This window comes from Equus przewalskii, chromosome 10 (assembly GCF_037783145.1).
Source record: "Equus przewalskii isolate Varuska chromosome 10, EquPr2, whole genome shotgun sequence".
NCBI classification, from domain to species: domain Eukaryota; kingdom Metazoa; phylum Chordata; class Mammalia; order Perissodactyla; family Equidae; genus Equus; species Equus przewalskii.
In genome coordinates, this window is record NC_091840.1 from 59861141 (window position 1) to 59886553 (window position 25413).

At 44.1% G+C, this 25413-nt stretch overlaps 1 protein-coding gene across 8 annotated transcripts in view; it reads left to right on the plus strand.

Annotated features, from left to right (window-relative positions):
• Positions 1–25413, plus strand: part of TOM1L2 (target of myb1 like 2 membrane trafficking protein) — a 118268-nt gene that overhangs the window by 35035 nt on the left and 57820 nt on the right. For all 8 annotated transcript variants that reach the window (XM_070563630.1, XM_070563631.1, XM_070563632.1 and 5 more), the window contains exon 2: positions 23883–23967. In XM_070563630.1, the coding sequence (XP_070419731.1) occupies positions 23883–23967 (85 nt within the window). The remainder of the gene's footprint in view (positions 1–23882; positions 23968–25413) is intronic.

Sequence of the window (25413 nt, forward strand, 5' to 3'; positions counted from 1 at the left end):
ACAAAGACCAGATAAGATAAGATATGGCATAGAGTTGGATGAGCTGACCCACCAGAGGCCTTCCAAAAATTATTCTGATTCCTGATGACTGTATAGGTTGACAAATTTTTTCAAAATCATAAATCTGGATACAAATGAAATATATTTTTTGTAGAAAATTTTGGAAGGTTACCCTCCCTCCTCCACAAAACCAAAATGGAATAAGACATAATTACTCTCACCACTAAGATGTTTACCACTGTTACCATATTGGGGATTAGCTTTCCAGGCTTTTCTCCTTTCCAAAGGTGTACACTTGTAAATATAAAACTATATGTACTATTTTTATCTTGATTTTTTCCAACTTAATGTGTGATGAACACTTGCCCACCATCACATTTTTTCCTCTAACTCAGTAGTCGAATGTGTCCATAAAGCCTTTGTAGGCAGTGAGTCACCTTGTGGGACGATGCTGTCATTTCAGTCGGGGTCTCATGGCTTCAGCAGGTTTGGGGACCCATCACATTCTTTAAATATTGTCGGAGGTGGCAGATCACCATCCTTTGAAGGATGGCTTTGATTTTTAAGACAAGCCAATAATTTTCCACACCCCAGTGTCATATGCTGGGCAAGGCCAAACTTGATCACGTGGCTGTGATAAATGTGATTAGGTTTTTCTGGGTGACTTATAAAAGGAAGAAAGAGGATGAGAGTAAATATTCATCGGACACCTATGACAGCTCCTTTAGGCTGAGCACTTGAAGGCCAGATCTAAACCTCTGTATGAGCACTATACGTGTAGTGGTAACGCTCAAATCTTGGGGGCTTCAGGACCTCCTGAGGAGCTTGGTAAAATGCCCATGAGGCCAGGATTGACAGGGGTACAGGGGAGAGAGGGTCAAAGGGACATGAGCCTTATATGTAAATGTAGTAGACATTGCTCATTTCCTACCCAATACCTCTGCCTCATTTCTCCTTGGTTTTGTTTGGGGCAGCTGTGTGCCCAGCTAAGAAATTCTCTTGTCCAGTCTCCCTTGCAGCTAGGAGTAGCCACAGGACACAGCTCTGGCCTATGAGTTGGAAGCAGAAGTTCCTAGGGAGAGCACCCCTTCATAAATAAAATGGCAGATCCCTTTGGCCCTTGTGCCTTCTTCCTGCGTATTTTATGGCCCCTGCCTGCTGGAGCAGCTGCCGCCTTGCAGTTATAGGATGGAAGCCCCAGGCCAGTGATGGGAGAGCAAGAAGATGGAAAGATCCTGGGTCTTTCATGTAATCTGTAAGTGACTGCTCCGACTCTGTGCTGCCTGCTTCTGGATTTCTTCTTGTTCCATGAGAAAAATAACCCCCTATCTGTTTAAGCGGCTGTTAGTTTTTTTTTAATTGCTTGCAGCTGAATGCAATCATAACTGATAAGGTAATGTTTTAATATTTCACAAGGGGGAGATGTATTTACATATTGTGTAATTAAAAATGAAAAATAATTTAAATCCCCACGGATTTCTAGGTCCCCCATCAGATGCACTGAAACAGAATCTTTGGGGATGGGATTCACATATGTGTATTTTTAACAAACTCTTTAAATGATTCTGATGCACAATAAAATGTGAGAATCATTTCCGTATTCATTAATACTATTATCCTCATTTTATATGTGAGAACATTGAGACCCAAGAAGGTTAAACAACTTATCCCAATGTTTTTAAGTGAGATTTGCACTCAGATCCTTCTGATTCCAATGTGCACTCATTGCAACGCATATATCCCCAGGAAACAAAGGGATATGTGGTTTTTGGCATGTTTGTTAAAAAGTGGACTCATAAGTTCTTGGTCTTGTCTTCTGCTTTGGAAACAAAAACTCTTTGAAATCAGTTTTTTCCATAGACTTTCTAGGGTTAGGTTACTTGAGAATTACTAAAATGTCTCACCCATGAATAGTAATTATGGTTGTTTTATGAGTGTGGAAGACATACAGCTTATAAGTGCTAGAGTAGTCTCCCGTGAGTTATTAGAACTCACAGTATTCACGTTAAACCAAATTAGCCATCAAGGGCTGATAGATTTTATCTGTAGTTCATCAGGGCATTGGTTAGTGCCATACATTCATAACAATTAAATACATAGCAGCTCCCCTCAAAGAGGGTCTTTGGGTAAGGCGGCCACCTCAGGTTGTAATAATATGATTTGCATGGGTGTTTGGAGACCTGTGTGATAAGAATGATTTTCTGATGGGGAAGAGAATCTTTCCTATGTGAAACAGGAGCTGAGTGTATTTCAGACTCCCAGGGGGCTGCAGCATTGTGTGGATAAAGTGTGGCCTAGGAGTTAGGAGCTTTGTGTCCCAGACCTGCGAGTGGCATGAATCCACTGCATGTCAGTATCTCTCACATAATTCCGAATAGTCAGACTTCCAGACAACACCTTGTTATCGAGGTCCCCCTATGCGTAAGGGCTTCTGGGAGATACTTCATCATATTGCCTTCAAGGAGCTTGTTATCTGATGAGGGAGAGAAGATAGATACCCAGGTCTCTACAGTAGCAGCTAATACCACCCCTGCTTCTCCTGAGGGCTACTGTGTGTTAGGTCCTGTGCCAGGCCTTTACAGGTGTTCATTTATTTCTTACAAAAGCTTTGCAAGATGTTGGTATTGCTATTCCCATTCTATAGATGTGGAAACTGAGGCTCAGGGAGATATAGTTACTTGCTCAGGGTCACGTAGCCAATAGATAGCAGAATCAAATTTGAGCTCAACTGTGTCCTGTGGCGCCTCTGTATGACTTTGCCTCCATGGTGCAGGGGCATTGGAAGTGTGGTGGGAGGAAACCTTTTTTGACTGGGAGAATTGGGGAAATCTTTGTAGAAGAGGCAGGATTTAAAGAGTTTATTTAGGGTGACTAAAGATAAGTTTGAGAAGGTTGGCCTGTGTTCTGGGAATAAAGAGGAGTCTGGTTTGATGAAAATGTATAGTTCCTTGTGGGGATGGGGTGGGGTAGGAAGAAGGAAATGAAGCTAGGAAAGTAAATGGGACAAATTGTGAAGGGCACTCAATGCCGGGCTAAGTAATAAGAAGAACATTTTGTATTTTATGTGAAACTGTTTTGAAGATGTTATATATTATGTCGTTCATTATTCCCCAATATAAGAATGACTGCAGTAAATTCATCTCAAAACTTAGTGTCAGGAAAAAAATTCCTCCCCCTCCTAAGTGGAATGTCTTTTATTCTGCCTTTAATCAGAAAATGAGGACTGTGGAATTCATTGTCTTTCCCTTTTTGCCCAGGCTACCAGGAAGCCCAGGACTGATTTAGTGTCTAATTGTAATAATTGTTTTATCTCTCTGGTTCTTGGTAAAAAATTTCATCTTTTATTCCATGTAGTTGCTAGTCTTCCTTTTATTTTATTTGCCTTGGGTATAAATTATTATTACAAACTACCATAAATTCCTTTAGGAAGTAGGCAGCATATATTGTTTAAATATGCTTTAGTGCTCGGTAAGAAGAAACTTAGACTGACTTTCTTGCAGTATCATAGGGAGAGGGCACTAAAGGGCTGGGACAGGGCAGTGATGCGATTAAAGCTTTCTTGGCATGTTGATGAGCTGCTTGCAGGAGGCTGCTGGGAAGCGCATTTTATCTGTTGTACAAGGGGTGGAATAAGTCAGTCTCTGGGAACCCCAGGAATCTCAGAGTGTTGGGAGGGGCCTGCCAGGTGTTAGGTCGGCCATGAGGGCTCTCTGCAACCCTCCTTGCCCCTGCCAAGTTTGAAGTCACGTCCTTCACATGCCCAGACCACCTTTTCTTTCATTTTCACAGTATCTCATCTGGTCATTCCCTAAGACCACCTGGACCAATTTTTTGGCTCTTATTAGGAGAATGGACTATTTATGTGTCAGCAATTCTTTATACTCCACTTTCTGGAGTATTTAAGGAAACCCTCAGTAAAATGATTCTGCGTAATGAATAGAGTGTCAGCATCTCAGTCCAACAAAAAGAGGCAGTCTCATGGTCTGATGGCCTTGAGGGTGTCAGGCTTGGAGGTCTCATTTCTGCAGCTCCAGAATGGAGCGTCTTAGCTATGTGCCCAGGCCTGAGCTCTGTATTTCTGCTGGTGCTCTTCATGGAGTCACAGGGCCCTCCCCGGAGAGCTGTTCCACATCAGTTTCTGTAGGTACCTCACATGTCGCAGCCACTCTGTTGTGGAAATTTCTGTTGTGTTTATCTTTTGAAAGTATTCTGATTAACAGTGCCAGCTGAAGTACCTGAGATGCTCTAGGGCAAGAGTGATATCTGACTGGGGTCAGGGGCTCTTGAAGAACCTGTTGAAAGTGTGTGCAGAACTCTGTATGTGTATGCACTTTTCTGGAAAGGTCTTAATGAGATTCTCGAAGGGAATATGTTCTTCCTTTAACATTTTATCCAAAAAGAGTTAAGAACCCCTGCTCTGAAAAGTGACCGTCTATGGATTTCTTCTCGATATTCTTGAATATCCATATCAAACTACTTCCCCCGAAGCTTACTATTCAAAGCAGGTCTAAGCAGAAGGGGCAGAGAGACATCCAGACTTGGTGGGAGATGGCACTGGAGCATTGTGGCGCTGGCTGTGCAGCTGCCTGCAGACGCCCTTTAAACTCAAGCGCAGTCTCCAGTCTGGATGGACAGTTCTCGTCCTCCCAGCCTTGCTGTGCTCTTGCTCTTGCCCTTCGCCGCTGCGCCAGCCACTGAGAGCAGCGGTGCGGCGCTCCCGTTTCCAGCGGCTGAGGAAAGGTCCGTTCTTCAAGCTGTGCTTGGGGAGTATCTCCACACTTGGTATTAGAAACCATGGCAGTGACTTATGATGAGCTTGCAAAACAAAATGAGGTTTTTCTCTATGGTCCAGCAAGGATCTGGAGCAGAAGTCACTTGATTTTGTTTTGCCTTGCTCTCTTCCCAAGCCCAGAGTTGCAGAAGCAGGCTGTGAATCAGAAATGGAAGCATTGTTCTCTGGTAATCACCGAGGAATGCCTTTCCTGAATGGTTACTGTGAGCGTGAAAAGCTGTACAGAAAAAAACGAAACAAAACCTAAGACATAGACAGCAGTTGTTCCCTTCTGATTGATAAGCATTTATTGAATACCTACTGTGTGCTGGTAGAATTCCTGGTCTGTCAAGGAAGGCAGGGCCTTGAGGAGCCATTACATGGATAGGGGCTGTAGAAGAATCAGCAAGTGAGGGCTGTGGGTCCCAGAAGAGAGCAATTAATTCAGCTGTGTGTGTGTGTGTGTGTGTGTGTGTGGGTGTGCGTGCGCGCGCATATGGGGGCGGTCGGGGACCTGGAGGAGAGGAGCGGGGCGCTGCGAGTCACAGGAAGGTTGCAGCCACCTGTGTTCTCTTCTGACCCTTATCATTATGTGAGCACACAGTTTTACCTTGTGCTGGTTAGTATGCACATCATACTTGATGCTGTCTATTTTACACTTAGCCTTCCTATACCGATTTCCACTTAGCGACTAGGCCAAAGTATTTATCATTTTTAAAAGCCGTGTAGCATTTTTTGCCTTACTGATATACCCTCATTGCTTAGCCATCCTCTCATTTGTTGGGAACAGAGTTTTTCCCAATGAGGCATCTCTGCAGAGTCAGTCGTCCCCTCCCTCTAGCTTATTTTCTTAGGCATATATTGCTGGGTCAAAGTTATGAATGGTTTTATGCCTTTCTTACTGAAAATTTTTTCTTTTTATTATGGAAAATTTCAAACATAAACACAAGGAGAAAGACTATTATAATGAACTACCATGTGTTTTTCAGCGAGTTTCAACAACTATCAACTCATAGCAATTTTGGTTCATCTACAGCCCCACATACTTCTGTCTCGGATTACTTTCCAATAAATCCCAGACAGCATATAATTTCATCTGTAAATATCTAGGTGTATATTTCTAAAGGATAAGGAATCTTTTTAAAAGTATAACCATAGCTTCATTGTCACATCTAAACCAATAATCATAATTCTTGATATCATGAAATATCTAGTCGTCCAATTGAAAGTTTAAGATTTCCCAATGTTTTCTGTGACCATTCTCAGGAGGCCAAATGGATGTTTGTACCAGTGTGTTCTCAAGGGGAGGTTTCACTTGACACATCATCCCAAGGTTGGGAGTTTGCGGAGAAGGGCACTGTGCCTCCAGCTCCTAGCCTCAGACAGGGGCAGAGGGAAGGAGGCCTTTCTTTGGGGCCTCTGCTACTTGCCGTGTTTGATTTGTGCTGCTTGGGGGGTACTGTCTACCTATTACTCAGGTTTCGTCAGGTAAACCCGGCTGTGCCACTGTATCTATCTACCAATTTGACTTGGTGCGATGTGTGGAAAATGTCAGGCTCCTCCCTTTGGATTCCACCCCACTGAAGAATGAAATGTCATGATGCTGTTTGTCCAGTGTTGAAGAAGCTAAGTAGATATTATTTTTCTTTTTCTACAACAAAAATTCCAAGATGCTAGGAAAATGCCTATTCCCCACTGGATTTTGATCCTCTTATTTGCATGTTTCCCTTGGCAAGCTTTCTTTGGTATTATTCAAGGTGACCCAGTTAGAACTACTGGTTAAAGTCACCTTGTCATTAAGAAGTTATACAACCTGTGTGTGATAAGTCTTTTAGCTCTGAATATTGTACAAGTAGGAATACGTGCTTGTGTTGGTGCTTTTCTTCGTATTTAAGTATGGTTCCATTTAGATGTAATCTCCTGTTTCTTCTTGCTGTTGGTATTCCTGATTTTTCTATGTTGATGGAGAGGAGCAATTTCCTACATGATTCAGAACCCTCTTGTGTTTGGCTTTGGATTGCCAATCACACGTGCATGTTATGCCTGCATCTTGCCCTGTGCCAGCCCAGGCTGGCTCTCAGTTTGGTCCTCTTTGACTAGCTGGGTACCCTACCAGGTGGCAAAAAAACAAATCATGGGGAATCTCTCTAGGACAAGAGGGAGATAATAGGGAGGCCCAGTCAGGATGAAAATGCCTTTTGAGAGGTATTTGGGTTAGAGGGCCTTTTATCCTTAGGGAAAATAGTCTTTATAGTCCATAAAAAGGTTTACTTGTGGACAGGACAGCCTTATGCCCTGTGCCTAGCTATTTTTGATGGCAGAATTAAATAACTGGATTTTAGTTTGGGTTATGAGTTTGGCATGTTATTTCTAAGTCTTTTTCAGTGTAATATTCCCTTTTCTTTATAAAGCAATAATAACAGAAAACAATTGGGGCCGGCCCGGTGGTGCAGGGGTTAAGTTCGCACGTTCCACTTCGGCGACCTGGGGTCCGCCCGGTTCGGATCCCGGGTACGAACATGGCACTGCTTGGCACGCCATGCTGTGGCAGGCATCCCACATATAAAGTAGAGGAAGATGGGCACAGATGTGAGCTCAGGGCCAGTCTTCCTCAGCAAAAAGAGGAGGATTGGCAGCAGTTAGCTCAGGGCTAATCTTCCTCAAAAAAAAAAAATTTTATTTTATTTTTTGGGGGGGGGAGGGAAATCAGCCCTGACCTGACATCTGCTGCCAATCCTCCTCTTTTTGCTGAGGAAGACTGGCCCTGAGCTTACATCTGTGCCCATCTTCCTCTACTTTATATGTGGGACACCTGCCACAGCATGTCTTGATCAGCGGTGCCACATCCACACCTGGGATCCGAACCGGCAGACCCTGGGCTGCCAAAGCGGAACGAATGTGCAAACTTACCCACTGTGCCACTGGGCTGGCCCCAGAAAACAATTTTAAAGATTTGCCTCTAAGCCAAATATTTCAACACATTGATTATTTTTGTTCTTTTCCTCATCCAGGCATTATCCCTTTGCATTCTTTTTTTAAAAAAGGACAATTTTGTGTTCTTTACACCATTATAAAATCTTTCTGTATGGTTTTAATAATGATTACCTATAATGGCTATTTAGTATTCAGTTGAGTTGATATATATATATATATATATACACACACACATAGCATAATTTACTTAGCCATCATTTTTCTATTTCATATTTGAGAAGCTTTAAGAATTTTAAATAATGCTATATTGAATATGTTCCTGTGTGTAGCTTTTTCCCCTTTTTCCAACAGCTTTATTGAGATATAATTCACATACCATACAATTCATCCATTTAAATAAGTGTACCATTCAGTGATTTTTAATATATTTACAGAGTTGTGCAACCATTACCACAGTCAATCTTAGAATATTTTCATCATTCCATAGCCATTAACAATCACTTCTCATTTCCCTCAACCTTAGGCAACCACTAATCAACTTTCTGTCTCTATAGATTTGCCTATTCTGGATATTTCATGTAAGTTGATTCATATAACCTGTGGTCTTTATTTTTCCCACTTAAAAAATTGTGATAAAATATACATAACATAAAATTTACCATTTTGGCCATTTTTAAGTGTACAGTTCAGTGACATTAAGTACGTTCAATGTTGTACACCATCACCACTATCCATCTCCAGAACTGTTTCATCTTCCCAAACTGAAACTTGGTACCCATTTGAGACTAACTCTCCATTCCCTTCCCTTGGCCCTTGGCAGCTATCCTTCTTTCGGCTTTCTGTCTCTGTGAATTTGACTACTCTCGGTACCTCATATGAGTGGAAGCAAACAGTATATGTCCTTTTGTGACTGGCTTCTTTCACTTGGCATAATGTTTTTAAGGTTCATTCGTATTGTAGCACGTATCAGAATTTCATTCCTGGGGGGCTGGCCCTGTGGCTGAGTGGTTAAGTTTGTGCGTTGTGCTGCAGGCGGCCCAGTGTTTCGTTGGTTCGAATCCTGGGCACGGACATGGCACTGCTCATCAAACCACGCTGAGGCAGCGTCCCACAGGCCACAACTAGAAGGACCCACAACGAAGAATATACAACTATGTACTGGGGGGCTTTGGGGAGAAAAAGGAAAAAAATAAAATCTTAAAAAAAAAAAAGGAGTTCATTCGTTTTAAGCGCACACCTTCTGCTTTGGGCCCAGGGTTCACTGGTTCGGATCCTGGGTGCAGACATGGCACTGCTTGGCAAGCCATGCTGTGGTAGGCATCCCACATATAAAGTAGAGGAAGATGGGCACGGATGTGAGCTCAGGGCCAGTCTTCCTCAGCAAAAAGAGGAGGATTGGCAGCAGATGTTAGCTCAGGGCTAATCTTCCTCAAAAAAAATAAATAAATAACAAAGAATTAACTTTGTTGTTTTAACATGGGTGTTTTTTATTAGTAGCTGCTATTCCTCCTAAGACTAGGCCTCTGCATGGGAAAACCAGCTAATATTTGAGCCTTACTTGAGGGGTTGCTTTTCACTGCTCCCCACAAATGCCCTGGAATATTGCAAATGCTATGATGGTGGCAAGGAGAGTGTTTCCCTTTACCTAGTTCTGAAGGACAGCTCTTTGCAGAAGTTAGTCAAAGCACTCTGGCTTTACTGAGCCCAGCAGCTGTGAACCCTGGGGAACTTTTGGGAGTCTTTCTCTGGGCTTGGAATTTTGTAATTGCTTTTGAGGCAGAAAGGAGACCTTCCTTTTTAGCCTCCTTCATAGTGATGCCTGCAGTCCCTGGCTGGACTGGTAGGCTGATTGGTGCCTGGCCAACAGAATGCAGCCCTGTCAGCCCACGCTCGAGGAGGGACTTAGGGTGGCCTCTTCACTCTCTGCCTGGAAGCTGCTGTAAAGGCCTTGGAGACAGTCACCCTTCTTCTGCCTTACACACAGAATTCAGTCCTTCCTGAGGTCCAATCTACATAATGCCTGAGTTAAGAATTGTAGTTCATATTTATTACACACTCACTATGTACCTGCTTCTCTGTTTTGTGTTTTCCATCACTAACTCATTTAATCTTCAGGACATCCTGTGAGGAGGTATGACTATTTTGCCCATTTTATGGATAACTAAACTGAAGTTCAGAGATTTTAAGGAATTTGCCGAGGGTCAAATGACCCAGGACTGACCCCTAGTGCACAAATTCAAAACCTATGACCTTGACCAAGTGCTGTCTTGTCTTTTTCACTGACCAGTTGTGATAACCTGCCCCTGCTTCCTGCCTGCAGTCTCTTCACTCTAGTACAGCCCCCATGCTGATACCAGAATGATCTGTCTCAAATGCAAATATTCTTTTCACTCCTGTTGAAAAGCTCCATTCGTTGCCTCCTGCAGAAAGCCCAGACTTCTTACAGAAAATGAAAGGACTCTCCCCAGCTGGCCTCCTCTCACTGCTTCCCTCCACCACAGCCCCGTGTTTCCATCCCAGCCCTGACAGGCCTTCACGTGTCTGCTCAGCCCATTCCTACTGCCGGTGAGGCTCCCGTCCTCCTCCTCCAGGTTCCTGCTCTTGCATTTTACCAGGCTGTTTCCCTAGCTTTCACAGACCCTTCCTCTTCCCCTCTTAGCATGATTAACTGTTCCTTCATTGTGTGTTGGTCCATGAGTTTTTCTTTTCTTCCACACACTCCTATTATAACTCTCATCACATTGTCTACTGGCTGCTTGTTTGTAGGTTTCCCACCTGGTGACCTCCTCGAGGGCAGGGCCTCCATCTTGCTTATTTTTCTGTCCCTTCCTACTAGCACAGTGCCTGACAGGGAGAGGCCTCTCAGTTAAAGGTTTTGAATTGAACTGGAAAGGCTTTGGATGCTTTGCATGTTCTGTTCCCTTAAGGGCTGGTAGTCAAGTGTCCTCTGAGTATGTATGTCTCTATAATCAGGAGCAGCTAGAACAAGGGCTGGTACCAGAGCAGTGCACAGTGGAATTCCCGGGCGCACCTCAGTCTGCTCTCAGAGTGCGTGTGGGCTAGGTGAATGGCCACAGAGAGGCACTCTGGGGAAAAAGAAATTGGCAGCATATCCACTCAGCTTTCATGCAGCTCTAACCTGAACACTAGCTCCCAGAGGACCTTTTATCTTCCCAGTCCACCACTGTGCCTGCCTGGCTGTTAGAGTAGCCAGGTGGTGGCTGGGCTGGGACAACCTGCCTGCACTGTCCTCCTGGCCTGGGCCTGGCTCCTGTCGAACCCCATCCTCCCCGCGTTGCCCATTGCCATTCCAGCCCTAAATCAACGTCTTCTCCCGGCTCCGTTCCCGCACACTCATTTACTCCACACATAAAATATCCCATTAAGTACAAAGAAGGGACTACATCAAACCAGTGGCTCTGCTCCTAGAGAACACACCCCAAATGCATTTTAAATGTGTGGATCCCCCTCGAGGGAATTCCAGTTAAAAAAGAACTGAGATCAGCAGCCTCGGGCCTTGTATGGCTAACAAGCTTCTATTTTCTCTGTTTGGCTGGCCTGAAGGGCTCCTTTGTTTGGGGAGTGGTGTCCAAATCAGGCCGGGTGTGGAATTGTGGCTCATATGGAGCTGCCCTTTGGAACTGAGCTCTCCAGATGGGAGGGTAAGTTCGTTCATGATTTTGTGAATTTGTCGGTCTTTAAAGAAAATAGAATAAAAAGAGGGGAAAGCTAAATGCAGTGTGGTATTCTGGATTGGCTCCTGGACCACAAAGGGCGTTAGTTGAAAAACTGGAGAAATCGAATAAAGTCTGGAGTTCAGTTAGTAGTACTATGCCAGTGTTAATTTTTTAGTTTTGACAAATGAACAATGGTTTTGTAAGATGTTAACATCAGCGGAAACTGGGAAGAGGGCATATGGGACCCTTTATACAATGTAACTTTTTGGTAAATCTAAAATTATTCTAATATTAAAATTTTATTAATTAAAAAAGAAGAAGGTTAAAAAGGTGATCCGGCAGCTAATTTAACTTGACCGTCACACCAGCACTCTCTTTTATACTTCTCACCCCGGGGTCTTTACCCTTCACCTGCCAAATCAGGAGGGTGCGCTGCATCCAGGAGCTCTGGCCCAGTCTGCTCTTGAGGCAAGCGTCTTCTTTGCACCCCCAACCTTCTGTTTGGGTCTGGGTCGGGGTCCAAGGTCAGGGCTACCAGAAAGACCTGGGTCATATGTTTGGCAGTGCTACTACCTACCAGCTGTGCACTGTTGGGCTGGTGTCTTCTCTGGGCTTTACTTTCTTCACCTGTTAGGATGGGGCTCACCTCCCTGGAGGAGGAAGGGAGGGTTAAATAAGGTAATGTATGTTTAGAACCGGGCCCAAAAGAATGTTGTGCTTGGTAAACATTGGTTTTCATTCTCCCTTCTGCTTCTCCATTTTTTGTGTGTGGAAGGAATGAGTGCTATTTCCTTGAAGATTTGAGATCAATGGTTCAAAGGTAACTTTGAGGGCAAGATGCTGTCAGTAAGGAGCTAGCAGCAACACTGTGTCCCCCACTTTCCTCACATGCCCCATTTCCAGAGGTCCAGGAAACATGACATCTGTTTTGAGTGACTCATGGGGAATCTCTATTTTTTTTTTGAGGAAGATTAGCCCTGCGCTAATATCTGCCACCAATCTTCCTCTTTTTGCTGAGGAAGACTGGCCCTGAGCTCACATCCATGCCCATTTTCCTGTACTTTATATATGGGACGCCTGTCACAGCATGGCTTGATTCACAGTGCATATAGGTCCACACCTGGGATCTGAACCAGCAGACCCTGGTCCGCCAAAGTGGAATGTGCTAACTTAACCACTGCGCCACTGGGCTGGTGCCATATGGGGAATCTTTTTAATAGATGGCCTCTAAGACCTTTGGGAGTTTTAACATTTGGATATCTAAGGAAATTGTGCCATGGCTGTTCCTTCCCTTTGCAGATGGGCCAGGCTAGCTGTTTTGGGGCTTTTTTCTAGAAGAGGAGCCCCTTGTGGCTTCTGGGCGCAGAGCTCCCCCAGGTCAGAAACCCAGAAATCAGAAAGACTAGAGATATTTGCAAGATCCTAGGGCATTGAATCTGCTGGGCATAGCTTGTGGCTGGCTATTTACCTGTAGGTGGCAGTGGTGACACAGGAATGCTAAAGGAAGGGGCGAGTGCTGGCAGAATACCCTTCAGAAGCGCTGTGATAATAATAAAAGTAGTAATAGTGATGCCCGCAGCCTGCGGGGAAGTGTTACGTCTGTTAGGGGCTCTGTCAAGCGCTTTGTGTGTGTTAGTTTACACTCGCAACAACTGTGTGAGGAAAGTTGTATGATTCTCGCATTGTACAGATGACAGAAAGGCTTGGGGAGGTCAAGTTATGGTCCTAGGGTCACACAGCGATTGGCCGAACTAGGACTCACCAGAGCCTGAGTTCAAACCCTCTGCTCATACCCTCCACTGCAATGCCCATTTCTCCTGCTTCTGAGTCCAAAGGGAGACCCTGAGGACAACTGGGAGCCCAGCTCTAATCTCACCAGACTCCCCAGTGCCTATCACCAAGGGACCTCAGAAGGGTTTACAGTCATTTTACTTATAAAGGGCCCTTTTCAGTATAAGGTCGGGCCCTCCTGAGGAAATGAAGATGTCTTGCCTTCATGTAGCTTCAGGTTTAGATTGGGAGCCAAGGATACGCTTATGGCTCATTAAGCCAGTAAGATTGGAAGAACCTTTCAGAACAGCATTAGAGTGGTCTTGAAAGCTCAGTCCTTACATGGACTATACCTTCAGGTGCTGGAGCCCGTCAAAAGGCATCACAAGGGAGCTGTTTGAAGGAGGCTCTGGAGAGGACATGGGACTGGAGCTAGGCATGGGCAGGTAGGCTGGATTGAAGTCTCTCCAGACCAGAGAAGTCTGAGAGATTTCTTCAGTGCTCGAAGCAGAGATATGAGGCCCCTTGGCTTGCAAAGTCCTCTGGATCCTGATGTGTTTCCTGCTTTCACCCTCAGCAGATAACTTAAGTTTTCCTTGGAATAAGGACTCAGATGGGTCTTCTCTTCAGCTTTGTTCTCACAGTGTGTGATCGGGTTTTGTAAAAGTATATGTAAGCCCAAGGATGCTGACTTTTACCACTTCTATTCAATGTATTACTGGAAGTTCTTTTTTTTTTTTTTAAAGATTTTATTTTTCCTTTTTCTCCCCAAAACCCCGCAGTACATAGTTGTGTATTTTTAGTTGTGGGTCCTTCTAGTTGTGGCATGTGGGATGCTGCCTCAACGTGGCCTGATGAGCAATGCCGTGTCCGCGCCCAGGATCCGAACCGGCAAAACCTTGGGCCACCGAAGCGGAGCGCGCCAACCTAACCACTCAGCCACGGGCCGAGAACTGGAAGTTCTTGCCAGAGCAATTAGGGAAGAAAAAGAAACAAAAGGCATCCAAATGGAAAAGAAGAAGTAAAATTTTCTTTGTTTGCAGGTGACATGACCTTATATGTAGAAAATCCTAAAGATTTCACACACACAAAAAAAGCCTGTTAGAACTAGTGAACAGATTCAGCAAAGTTACAGAATACAAAATCAACATGTGAGAATCAGCTGTTTCTATACACTAACAATGAACAATCCGAAAAGGAAATTAAGGAAACTTAATGAAAAAGAATAAAGTCCCTAGAAATTAACCAAGGAAGCAAAAGACTTGTACACTGAAAACTGCAAAACATTGCTAAAAGAAATTAAACAAGACATAAATAAATGGAGAGACATCTTATATTCGTGGATTGGAAGACGATATTTTTATGATGACAATACTGCCTGAAGTGATCTGCAGATTCAATGCAATCCCAATCAAAATCCCACTGACATATTTTGCAGAAACAGAAAAATCCATCCTACAATTCTTATGGAATCTTAAGGGACTCCAAATAGCCAAAGCAATCTTGAAAAAGAAAGACAGTGGGAGGACTCACACTTCCTGATTTCAAAACTTACAGTAATCAAAACAGTGTGATACTGGCGTAAGGACGGACACAGACCCATGAAATAAAATAGAGAGCCCAAAATAAACCCTGCCATATATGGTCAACTGATTTTCGACAAGGGTGTCAAGAGCATTCAGTGGTTTGAAAGGACAGTCTCTTTAACAGATGGCGCTGGTAGAACTGGATATCCACATGCAAAAGAATGAAGCTGGGCCCTTACCGTATTTCATTTGAATGGGGAGTTAGTGTTTTATGGGTATAGGGTTCCAGTTTGGAAGATGAAAAAGTTCTGGAGATGGTGGTGATGGTTGCACAACAATGTGAGTGTACTTAATGCCACTCAGCTGTACACTTCAAAATGGCTAAAATGGTAAATTTCATGTTATTTTACTTTATCACAAAAAAGTCACCAATAAAGAAGAAAAAATATACATAAGCCAATGTCCTGTCAGAGTGGAATGCGGGGATAGGGGACATGGGGAATCAGAGATCATTCAGCCTGTTACCTCCTTTGACAGGAGACCTAAGGCCCAGAGAAGAAAAGGGAATAAATGGTCCAAGAGCTCAGGCTCATCAGTGGCAGATCCAGAACTGGAATCAGGGTCACTTGACTTCCTGTGCCCCTCTGGGCCATGAGCTCTCTGAGAGTAGAAACTAAGTCTGTCTTGCTTTCCACTGTGTCCCCAGTGTCCAGCACTTGGTAGCTGTGCAGTGCATTTGTGTCAGCTGGATGACTGTGTTGGCATTCCTTCCCCTGAGTTAGGGTTCTCAGCCCTGGCTGCACACTGAACCCCCCTGGGTAGCTTTTACAGCACACCATTACCTGGACCTCATGCCCCAGAGGTTCTGATTGAAAGGTGTAGGGACCCAGGTAGGAATATCTTTTAAAAGCTTCCTAGTGATTCTAACCTGCAGCCAAGTTTGGGAACCACAGTTCTACATCACGCCCTCCCCCAGTGCCCCCCTCTAGCTGAGGGTGAGATACAAAGGCTTAGTAGCTTTCTCTGGGACTTCACATAGTCTCTGGCTGGTTCTTTCTGGCTTGGCTTGTTGCCCTGTGTGCTCTTCTTAAAGAGGCATGCTGTTGTCTGTCACAGTGGGTGTGGGGAGTGCCATTAATTTCCTTCCCAGCTCCTTGGCACCAGGGCACAGGTATCAAAGCCACCCAGAGTGCTGTGGTTGTCCTCTGTTACAGCTCAGGCTGGACTGTATCATGACTGACAGCCTAGCTGCCTCTGCCATTATACTGAACTCTTAAGGGGGAGTCATAACGTCTCCCTCTCCTCAGCTCCAAGGACAGTGCATGGCACATGGCAGGCCCTGCCGATATCAAGTAAATGGCATAGACTAAGGGGTTTTATTTTGCCTTGAAGTTACAGAGAAAGCTGCCTCATGGTAGTCTGCAGGCTTGTCAGATGGTACTTTGTAGACCTTCTGGCCCTATTTTCTCCCTTTTAAGAGGGGTGAAGATAGCTGTCATAGGAAAGGACATCCTGTAAAGTAGGGATGAGTGTTTTGAATTCATTCTCTTGTCTCTCCAGTGGAAATGGAGCAGCTGCAATTAGCATTCACAAAGCACGTAGGAATCTGAAGCAATGGGCAATAATGGCTCTGTGCAGAATGTCGGGATTGATTTTTCTTTCTACCTGATGTCAACCTGCCTCACTAGCATATAGTAATCCAGAAGGTTCCTCTCATATTATTGGTGCATATTATCCCATGAGCTTCCTTCCCATCCAAACTCCTTTTTCTTCTTTCTTCACACCTGGCACGAAGCAACCCTTTGTACTGGCACCTCTGGGCTTCTACTCACATTCTTGATGGTTAGGGAGGTAGATAATTTGGCTATTTTTTCTCCATTCTCACCAAAAGGATCTTGCTGAATGCAAAATGCTAAAACCAGCCCCGTTTTGCCTTCTGGTGCTGGCTGCTTCCAACATCACTATATTTAACATCAAAGCAGAGAAAAGCAGCAGCCAAGAAACCAAGCCACTGGATTGTGAGGCTCCTCCCAGCAGGACTGCCTTGGATTTCAGACTGCATGGAAGGGTGGGGGTGCAGAAACACCATGCCCGAGAGAGCAGTATCGTTCGGGTTGAGGCTTCAGGGCATCCTGGCCCTCCGCCTACACCAGGCGGGAGGCAGCCTTTTCTGAATGGAGAAAATGCCTTGGCAACAGCATCAGGATGACATACTCTCTTGCACTGAAGGTTTAATGGGAGCTCTGTCTGCCCCTGCCCTGCCCTGCCCAACCCTACCTAGCCCTGCCCAGTCCTACCCGGCTCAGTCCTGCCCTGCTCTGCCCAGCCCTGCCTAGTCCTACCCTGTTTAGCCCTGCCCAGCCCAATTCTGTCCTGCCCTGCCCAGCCCAGCTCAGCCCAGCCCCTGGCCATTAGCATATCAGAAGAGTTCTGAGAGGTCAGCCCTTTGCAACCAGGGTCTCTGGTGTTTTGATCTTTATCCGTCCTGAGGGCTGGCTGGTAGGAATTGACTTGCCCCCTTGCTCCCTGGAGCATTATGTTTCTACTGTTGCACCAGGATTTATTTTAGGTTTTGATGATTTACATGACAAAAGAAATGAGATTGAATTTTACTTCCTCTGTCCTGGGGACAGGACCCAGTGAGGGAGCCCACACTGAGTGGCTGCAGTTCCAGAGGCAATCAGATACAACTTTGTTCCCATTGCTGGGAATTCTTTTATGAGGAGAGAAAAAAAAGAACTGATTTGATCTCCTTTGTCAGCCTTACTTCCGTCATCTGTTTTAGCAGAGCCAAATACCCATCGTTTTGTGTTTGTATGGCGTTTCCAACAAAATGAAAAGAAAGAAGCATTCTTTTTGGGTTGGTTCTTTATAATCAAAATGAGTATATATCTTTTAGCTTGAAAACTTAGAATCCAGTAATTGAATAGAATGCGCTGACCCTGAGGATAAGTTATAGTGCCTTTGAACCCCTTCCCAGTATTATTAGAGGAAGGGAGAAGGGTGAGTAGACGGTTAATGAATTCTGCTGCTAAACTGAACTTGGAAATGAGATTTCATTGATTTAATATTTCCTCTGTTAAGCCCCCCAAGACAGTGTCCCTTGTGGCCCTACCAAAGTGCAGTCACCATACATTCGTCCCCGTCAGAGTCTGTGCTGTGGTCCGTGCTGTGACAGGGAAAGGTGACCAGAGCAGGAAGGCCCTTTGGCTAGCTGGCTCTCCCCTGGCTGGCTCAGAAGGGTTGCATGCCCAGGCCCGCAGGCAGAGCAGCTTTATTAAGATCCGTCTCCTCTTGAGGAGGCTGCTGGATTTGTGACCACAGACACTCCCCTACTGTGTGTGACTCTGGGAGTGAGTCATCTCTTCTGGGAGTGGACACCTTGAAGGGGAGGACTGTTCAGAGACAGCCAAATGTGGCAGGAAGAGCAGTGGGCTGGAGGAACAGATCATTTCATTCACACACCTATCTGCTTGGGAACCTTGCTGCCACCTCCCAGACAGTCAGGGCCTCTCCTGCCTCCAGGCAAAGCCCTTAGGCAGCGGGAGCACACTGCTGTCCTAGGGCTAGATGCTGCCTCATGCAAGTTCCCTTCAGCATTCTCCTGTAGCCTCTGTCTTTTATTCTCTAGACTATACTGGTGCTTTGAGCCATTCTTCCTGGGTGCCTGCCCCCACCCCTACCCTTCCTACTGGCTGCTCCCTCCCCCTTCATAGCTCTAATTTGCCTTATAGGACTAGCAGTGCCACTTATCTGGCTTCATGATGTGGCCTCTCTTCCACTTGCATGCAGTGGGTGGGGGGATGGGAGCAGCGTCTCTGGGGCCTGTCTGGTTCTGAACAGTCTCTGATGCCACTTCTTGTAGGCAGACATCAAATACTGCCTCTGTCCCTGCCAGACTGACACCATCTGTGGACTTCAGTTAAGGGTTCCCCAGATCTCGGAGCCTTCCCAACACCTGTCCAGTCTGCTGCACGCATGGCATTCATCTGAGGGAGATTCTCACCATTTGTGGGTGGGTTTGCTTCTTCAGTGGGTAAAGAGTCTTTGGGTGCCAAGGGTGATGAATAAAGAGGGTGAAAGAGTTGGGAATATATCTTTTTTGGTAAAAATTAAACCAAGGAGGCTTTTTAATGCAGACTAAAGGCTGTTGCACAAATGTTTTGAGCAATAGCTATATTTTTGGAGTGTATTGTCACTGCTTGTAAATACAGCCTTTGTTTGGATGTATTAGTACGTCTGTAGTATGTATTAGTATGTTATGTAAAAAACAAGTGTCACTTCTCCATAGCTGCATCCAGTAAAACAAGGACACTTCCAGCATGTTCAGAGGTCATCTGTTTTATTGAGTATCAGTGGAAGTGTGGGTTGTATGAAGTTTTTGTTAAAATGGTGGTGATGAGGCATCACACTTCCTGATTTCAAGCTATACTATAAAGTTATAGTAATTAAAACAGTGTGGTACTGGTGTAAAAACCAACAAATAGGTCAATGGAACAGAATTGAGAGCCCAGAAATAAACCCAAGCATATATGGTCAACTATTATTTGACAAGGGAGCCAAGAATACTCAGTGGAGAAAAGACAGTCTCTCCAATAAATGGTGCTGGGGAAATTGGATATTCACATGTAAAAGAATGAAACTTGACCTCTATCTTACATCACTCATAAAAGTTAATTTAAAATGGATTAAAGACAAATGTAAGACCTGAAGCCATGAAACTCTTAGAAGTAAACAGGAAAAAAGCTCCTTGACTTAGGTCTTGGTAATAATTTTTTGAAAATCACAGCTAAAGTGCAAGCAACAAAATCGGAAATAAACAAGTGGGACTACATCAAACTAAAAATCTTCTGCACAGCAAAAGAAACTATCAAGAAAGTGAAAAAGACAACCTATGGAATGGGAAAAAATATTTGAAAACCATATATCTGATAAGGGATTAATATCCAAAATATATAAAGAACTCATACAACTCAGTAGCAAAAAACAATCCAATTAATAGATGGGCAAAGGACCTGAATAGACATTTTTCCAAGGAAGATATGTGAATGGCCAACAGGTGCTAGTTGTTAGGGAAATACAAATTAAAACCACAATTGGGTATCACCTTATGCCTATTAGAATGGCTGTCATCAAAACGACAAGTGATAACAAATACTGGCAAGGATATGGAGAAAAAGGAACCCTTGTGCACTGCTGGTGGGAATGCAAACTGGTACAGCCACTACGGAAAATAGTAGAGAGGTTCCTCAAAAAATTAAACATAGAACTACCATGTGACCCAGCAATTCCACTTCTGGGAATAGATCCAAAGGAAATGACAACACTAACTTGAAAAGATATCTGCATCCCCATCTTCATAGCAACATTATTCACAATAGCCAAGACATGGAAACAACCTGAGTGTCCATCAATGGCTGAATGGATAAAGTTGTGGCATATATATACAATGGAATATTATTCAGCCGTAAAAAACAAGGAATACTACCATTTGTGACAACTTAGATGGACCTTGAAGGCATTATGCTAAGTGAAATAGGTCAGACAAAGAAAGACAAATACTGTATGATCTCACCTGTATGTGGAATCTAAAAAAGAAACCCAAAACAAAACAAAAAACCTCACAAAACTCATAGAAAAAGAGATCTGTGGTTACCAGAGACGGGGGTGGGGGGAGCGGGAATTTGAGGAAGGTGGTTAAAAGGTACAAACCTCCAGTTATCAGATAAATAAGTACTAGGATCATAATGTACACTGTGACTGCTGTAGTTAACACTGCTGTATGATACATAGGAAGGTTGTTAAGAGAGTAGATCTTAGGAGTTCTCATCATGAGAAATGTTTTTCTTTTTCTTCTATCTATGTGAGATGATGGATGTTAACTAAACCTATTGTGGTAATCATTTCACAATATATGTAAATCAAACCATTATGATGTATGCCTTAAACTTACACAGTGATGTATGTCAATTATGTCTCAATAAAGCTGGAAAAAATGGTAGTGATGGTATCCCTCTCATGAACTGTACAGTTCGGATAGGGCAGCTTTAGAATTTCTCTAAGATATTAACTTGAGATATGAATTCCAGTTTTGCTAGAAGGTGAGGCAGTATCATAGAAATGCTGAGGCTTTAGAAATAGAGCTGAGATGGAATGTTGGCGCCGGTTCAACTATGTGATCCTGGCCGAGTACCCAACCCTGCTGAGCCGCCTCCTCCTCCTCCCCCTCCCTCTCCCCCACTCCTCCCCCTCCCGCTCCCCCCCTTCTTCTTCTTCTTCTTCTTTTTACTGAGGAAGATTTGCCCTGAGCTAAGATCTGTTGCCAATCTTCCTCTTTTTTTGTGTGTACGTCAGCCACTGCTACAGCATGGCCACTGACAGGTGACTGAACTAGGCCCACTGAAGTGGAGCATGCCAAACTTAACCACTAGGCCACTGGGTCTGGCCCTCCTTTCCTTCTTTTTAAATGTGGGAAGGAATAATGCCTACCTTAGGGGGTTGTTTTTTGAAAATTTTATTAAAAAAATTTAGGGGCCAGCCCGGTGGTGCAGCGGTTAAGTTTGCACGTTCCGCTTCTTGGTGGCCCGGGGTTTGCCGGTTTGGATCCCAGGTGTGGACATGGCACTGCTTGACATGCCATGCTGTGGTAGGCATCCCACATATAAAGTAGAGGAAGATGGGCATGGATGTTAGCTCAGGGCCAGGCTTCCTCAGCAAAAAGGGGAAGACTGGCAGTAGTTAGCTAATCTTCCTCAAAAAAAATTTAAAAAATTAAAAAAAAATTTAAAGTGTTAAAATAAATATAACATAAAATTTGCTATCTTAACAATTTTTTAAGTAAGTACATTCACATTGTTGTGCAACCAATCTCCAGAACTTTTTCATCTTGCAACACTGAAACTCTATATCCATTAAACAGCAACTCCCCATTCCTCTCCCCCTAGCCTCAGGCAAACACCATTCTACTTTCTGTGTCTATGAATTTGACTACTCTAGGTACCTCTTATAAGTGGAATCATACAGTATTTGTCTTTTTATGTCTGGCTCATTTCACTTAGCATAATGTCCTCAAGGTTCATCCATGTTGTAGCATGTATCAAAATTTCTTTCCTTTTTAAGGCTGAATAATATTCCAGTGTATGCATATATTACATCTTGTTGTCCATTCATCTGTCAGTGGACACTTGAGTTGCTTCCACCTTTTGGCTATTGTGAATAATGCTGCTATGAACATGGGTGTACACATTTCTCTCAGAAACCCTGCTTTTAATTCTTTTGGATATATAACCAGCAGTGTAATTGCTGGATCATATGGTATTCTATTTTTAATTTTTTGAGGAACCACTATATTATTTTTCATATCAGCTACATCATTTTATATTCCCAACAACAGTGCACAAGGGTTCCAGTTTCTCCACATTCTCACCTGTACTTGTTCTTTTCTTTCTCTTTTTTTTTTGATAATAGCTATCCTAATGGGTATGAGATGATATCTCTCTGTGGTTTTGATTTGCATTTCTCTAATCATTTAGTGGTGTTGAGCATTTTTTTCATGTGCTTTTTGCTTATTGGCCATCTGTATATCTTCTTTGGAGAAATATCTGTTCAGGTCCTTTGCCCATTTTGTAACTGGGTTGTTTTTTTTGTTGTTGTTGAGTTGTAAGTGTTCTTTATATATTCTGGATATTAACTCCTTATCACATATTTGATTTGCAAATTTTTTCTCCCATTTCATAGATTGCCTTTCTACTCAGGATTCTGTCCTTTGATGCACAAAAAGTTTTTAATTTTGCTGTAGTCCAAGTTATCTATTTTTTTCATTTGTTGCCTGTGCTTTTGGTGTCACATCAATGAAATCATTGCCACGTGCAATATCATAAAGTTTTTCCCTTATGTTTTATTCTAAGAGTTTTATAGTTTTCGCTCTTTGGTTTATGTCTTTTATCTATTTGGACTTAATTTTTGTATATGGTGTAAGCTAAGGGTCCAACTTTGTTCTTTGGTGTTTGGATATCCAGTTTTCCCAGCACCATCTGTTGAAAAGACTGTCCTTTGGGGCTGGCCTGGTGGCGTAGCGGTTAAGTGCACACGTTCCGCTTTGGTGGCCTGGGGTTCGCTGGTTCAGATCCCGGGTGCGTACATGGCAACCCTTGGCACGCCATACTGTGGTAGGCGTCCTACATATAAAGTAGAGGAAGATGAGCATGGATATTAGCTCAGGGCCAGTCTTCCTCAGCAAAAAGAGGATGATTGGCAGCAGTTAGCTCAGGGCTAATCTTCCTCAAAAAAAAAAAAAAGAAAGAAAAAAAAGAAAAGACTGTCCTTTCCTACTGAATGGTCAGGAAGTTTTTTTGTGGAGGAAATAAAATACTGTATGTAGGGCCAGCCCTGTGGCCTAGTGGTTAAGTTTGGCATGCTCTGCTTCAGCAGCCTGGGTTCAGTTCTCAGGCACAGACCTATACCACTCATTGGCAGCCAAGCTGTGGCAGTGACCCACACACAAAATAGAGGAAGACTGGCACAGATGTAGGCTCAGGACGAATCTTTCTTAGCAAAAAAAAAAAAAAAAACCCAATAAAACTGTATGTAAAGCATCTAACACCATGTCTGGCTGTGGCTTAAAAAATGGTAATCCTTCTTCCTCCTCTGTTATTCTAGATATTAACTGCTGAAGCTGATTCATAATAATTATAATAGCAAATACCTAATAGTGCTGACTGTGTGCCAGGCTCTCTTCCCAGTGCTTTTACATATATTGACCCATGTAATTGTCATAACTACTCTATGGGGCAGGTATTGTTGTTTTCCAGTGAGAAAACTGGGCACACAGAGGTTAAGTAATTTGCCCGGGTTTGCAAGCTGGTAAGTGGTGGAGCCTGTATTCAAACCCAGGTAGTTTGGCTCCAGAATCTGTAGGCTGGTAAACTTAACATCTCCCTGTTTTGGGTGATATTTGGTAGCTGAGGCCTATCGTGAGCCTGAGTCTGGAGTTTAGTGAATAAAGGACAGTGTTATGACATCAGCCCTCAGGCTGGGATCTCTTGCTGTGTGTTCTCTTGTAAAAGCAGCACCCTTAGAACTGCTCTGTTGGCCCAGCGCATCTGCTTGGGAGGAGAATGTGATGGTTCTGGTCCCTTCCTGTTTTCTGCCGGGGCCTCCTTATTCCAGGAGAAATGTAAACCAGTTTTCTCTCTGACTTTACAGAAAAGGCAACAGATGGCTCCCTGCAAAGTGAGGACTGGACGTTGAACATGGAGATCTGTGATATCATCAATGAGACGGAGGAAGGGTACGTGTGCTCCCCCACCCCCTCTTGTGAAGCTTGGCAGCTCCTGGCTGTCACTCAAAGCCTGCTGGGGCTTAAGAGTGTCAGGTGTTTTACTTTTTGTTTGTTTGCTGTGCATTTACTAAGCTGACACTCTTAATTATCTTTCCTCTTCTGTTCCACTTTCCCCCTAACCGCCCCCCAACCTCCCCCAGTGGCAGTGCCTGAGTTAGACCAGTGATGACCTCTTTTAATAACCTGCTTTAATCACAAGTGAAAGTGAAGTTGGTTGGTTACTTGGTTCCCAGTGGCTGTTAATCTCTGCAACCAGATCATCACCTCCTCTTGCCCCTCCTTCCCAGCCTCTGCCTCCCCTTCACAGACATCGGGGTATCTCTGCCCTGCTTTGCTGGGTTGGAGCCCCGGGAGTCAGAGAGAGCCCACAGTGCCCACAGAGAAAAAAATACATGTGAGGCACAGAGCAGCCAGATGTTTCTAGTGTGAGTGAACTTAACCCACAGGCTGCCTCTCTCGCATCCCTGGGTGGCGGGTCTGGTCTTCTTGTTGTTGTTGTGCACTATATATCCTCTTCTTATACATTACAGCTACATTCTCTTTATATTTCTTCCAAATTAGTCTGTATTTGGCCCTCTGTCCATACCATAAAAACAGAATTTACTGTAGCCACACCCTCTTGAACCATCTCCACAGTGGTGAGAACAGCCGGGACTTGGGCAGCCCTGGGCTAGCATCTTGGCACTGTCACTTACAGCCTTCCCATGAAAAAGTGGGGACCAGCCTCTGATGGTGGGTCCTGCTTTCATTCAGCAAATATTTACTGAGTGACTACTTTGTACTGGGCCCTATTATAAGTACTGAGGACACAATAGTGAACAGGACAGACAGACTCCCTCCCCTTGGGGAGCCGACAGTCCAGAGAGGAGAGGCAGGCCATAAACAAGATAACTAGGACGTATAACATGGTCAGCTGATGACAAGACTATGCAGAGAAATGAAGCTGGGAAGGGAGATGAGGAGAGAGAAGGCTGGGAATTAGCAATTTTAAGTAGAGTAATCAAGGAAAGTCTCACTGAAGTGACATTGAGCAAAGACTTGAAGGAAATTAGGGAGTAAGGTGTGATGATTATTCCAAGGGAGAACTTGCCAGCAGAGGGAACAGCAAACACAGAAGTCCTGGGACAGAGGGTGTCTGGTGTGTTTGAGGAACAGCAAGGAGACTAGTGGGGCGAGAGTGGGGAGAGTGAGGAAGAGGGTGCTGGAGATGAGGTCAGAGATGTGGGGATCCAGATAACACAGGCACCACAGGGACTCTGGCTTTGAGTTGAGATGAGAGGGGACTCCCTGGGAGGAGTTGAGTAGAGAAGGGGCGTGGTCTAACATTCAGTTTAAAGAGATCATTCTGGCTACAGCATTCAGAATGGCCTGGCTGGGGATGGGCCAAGGGCAGAA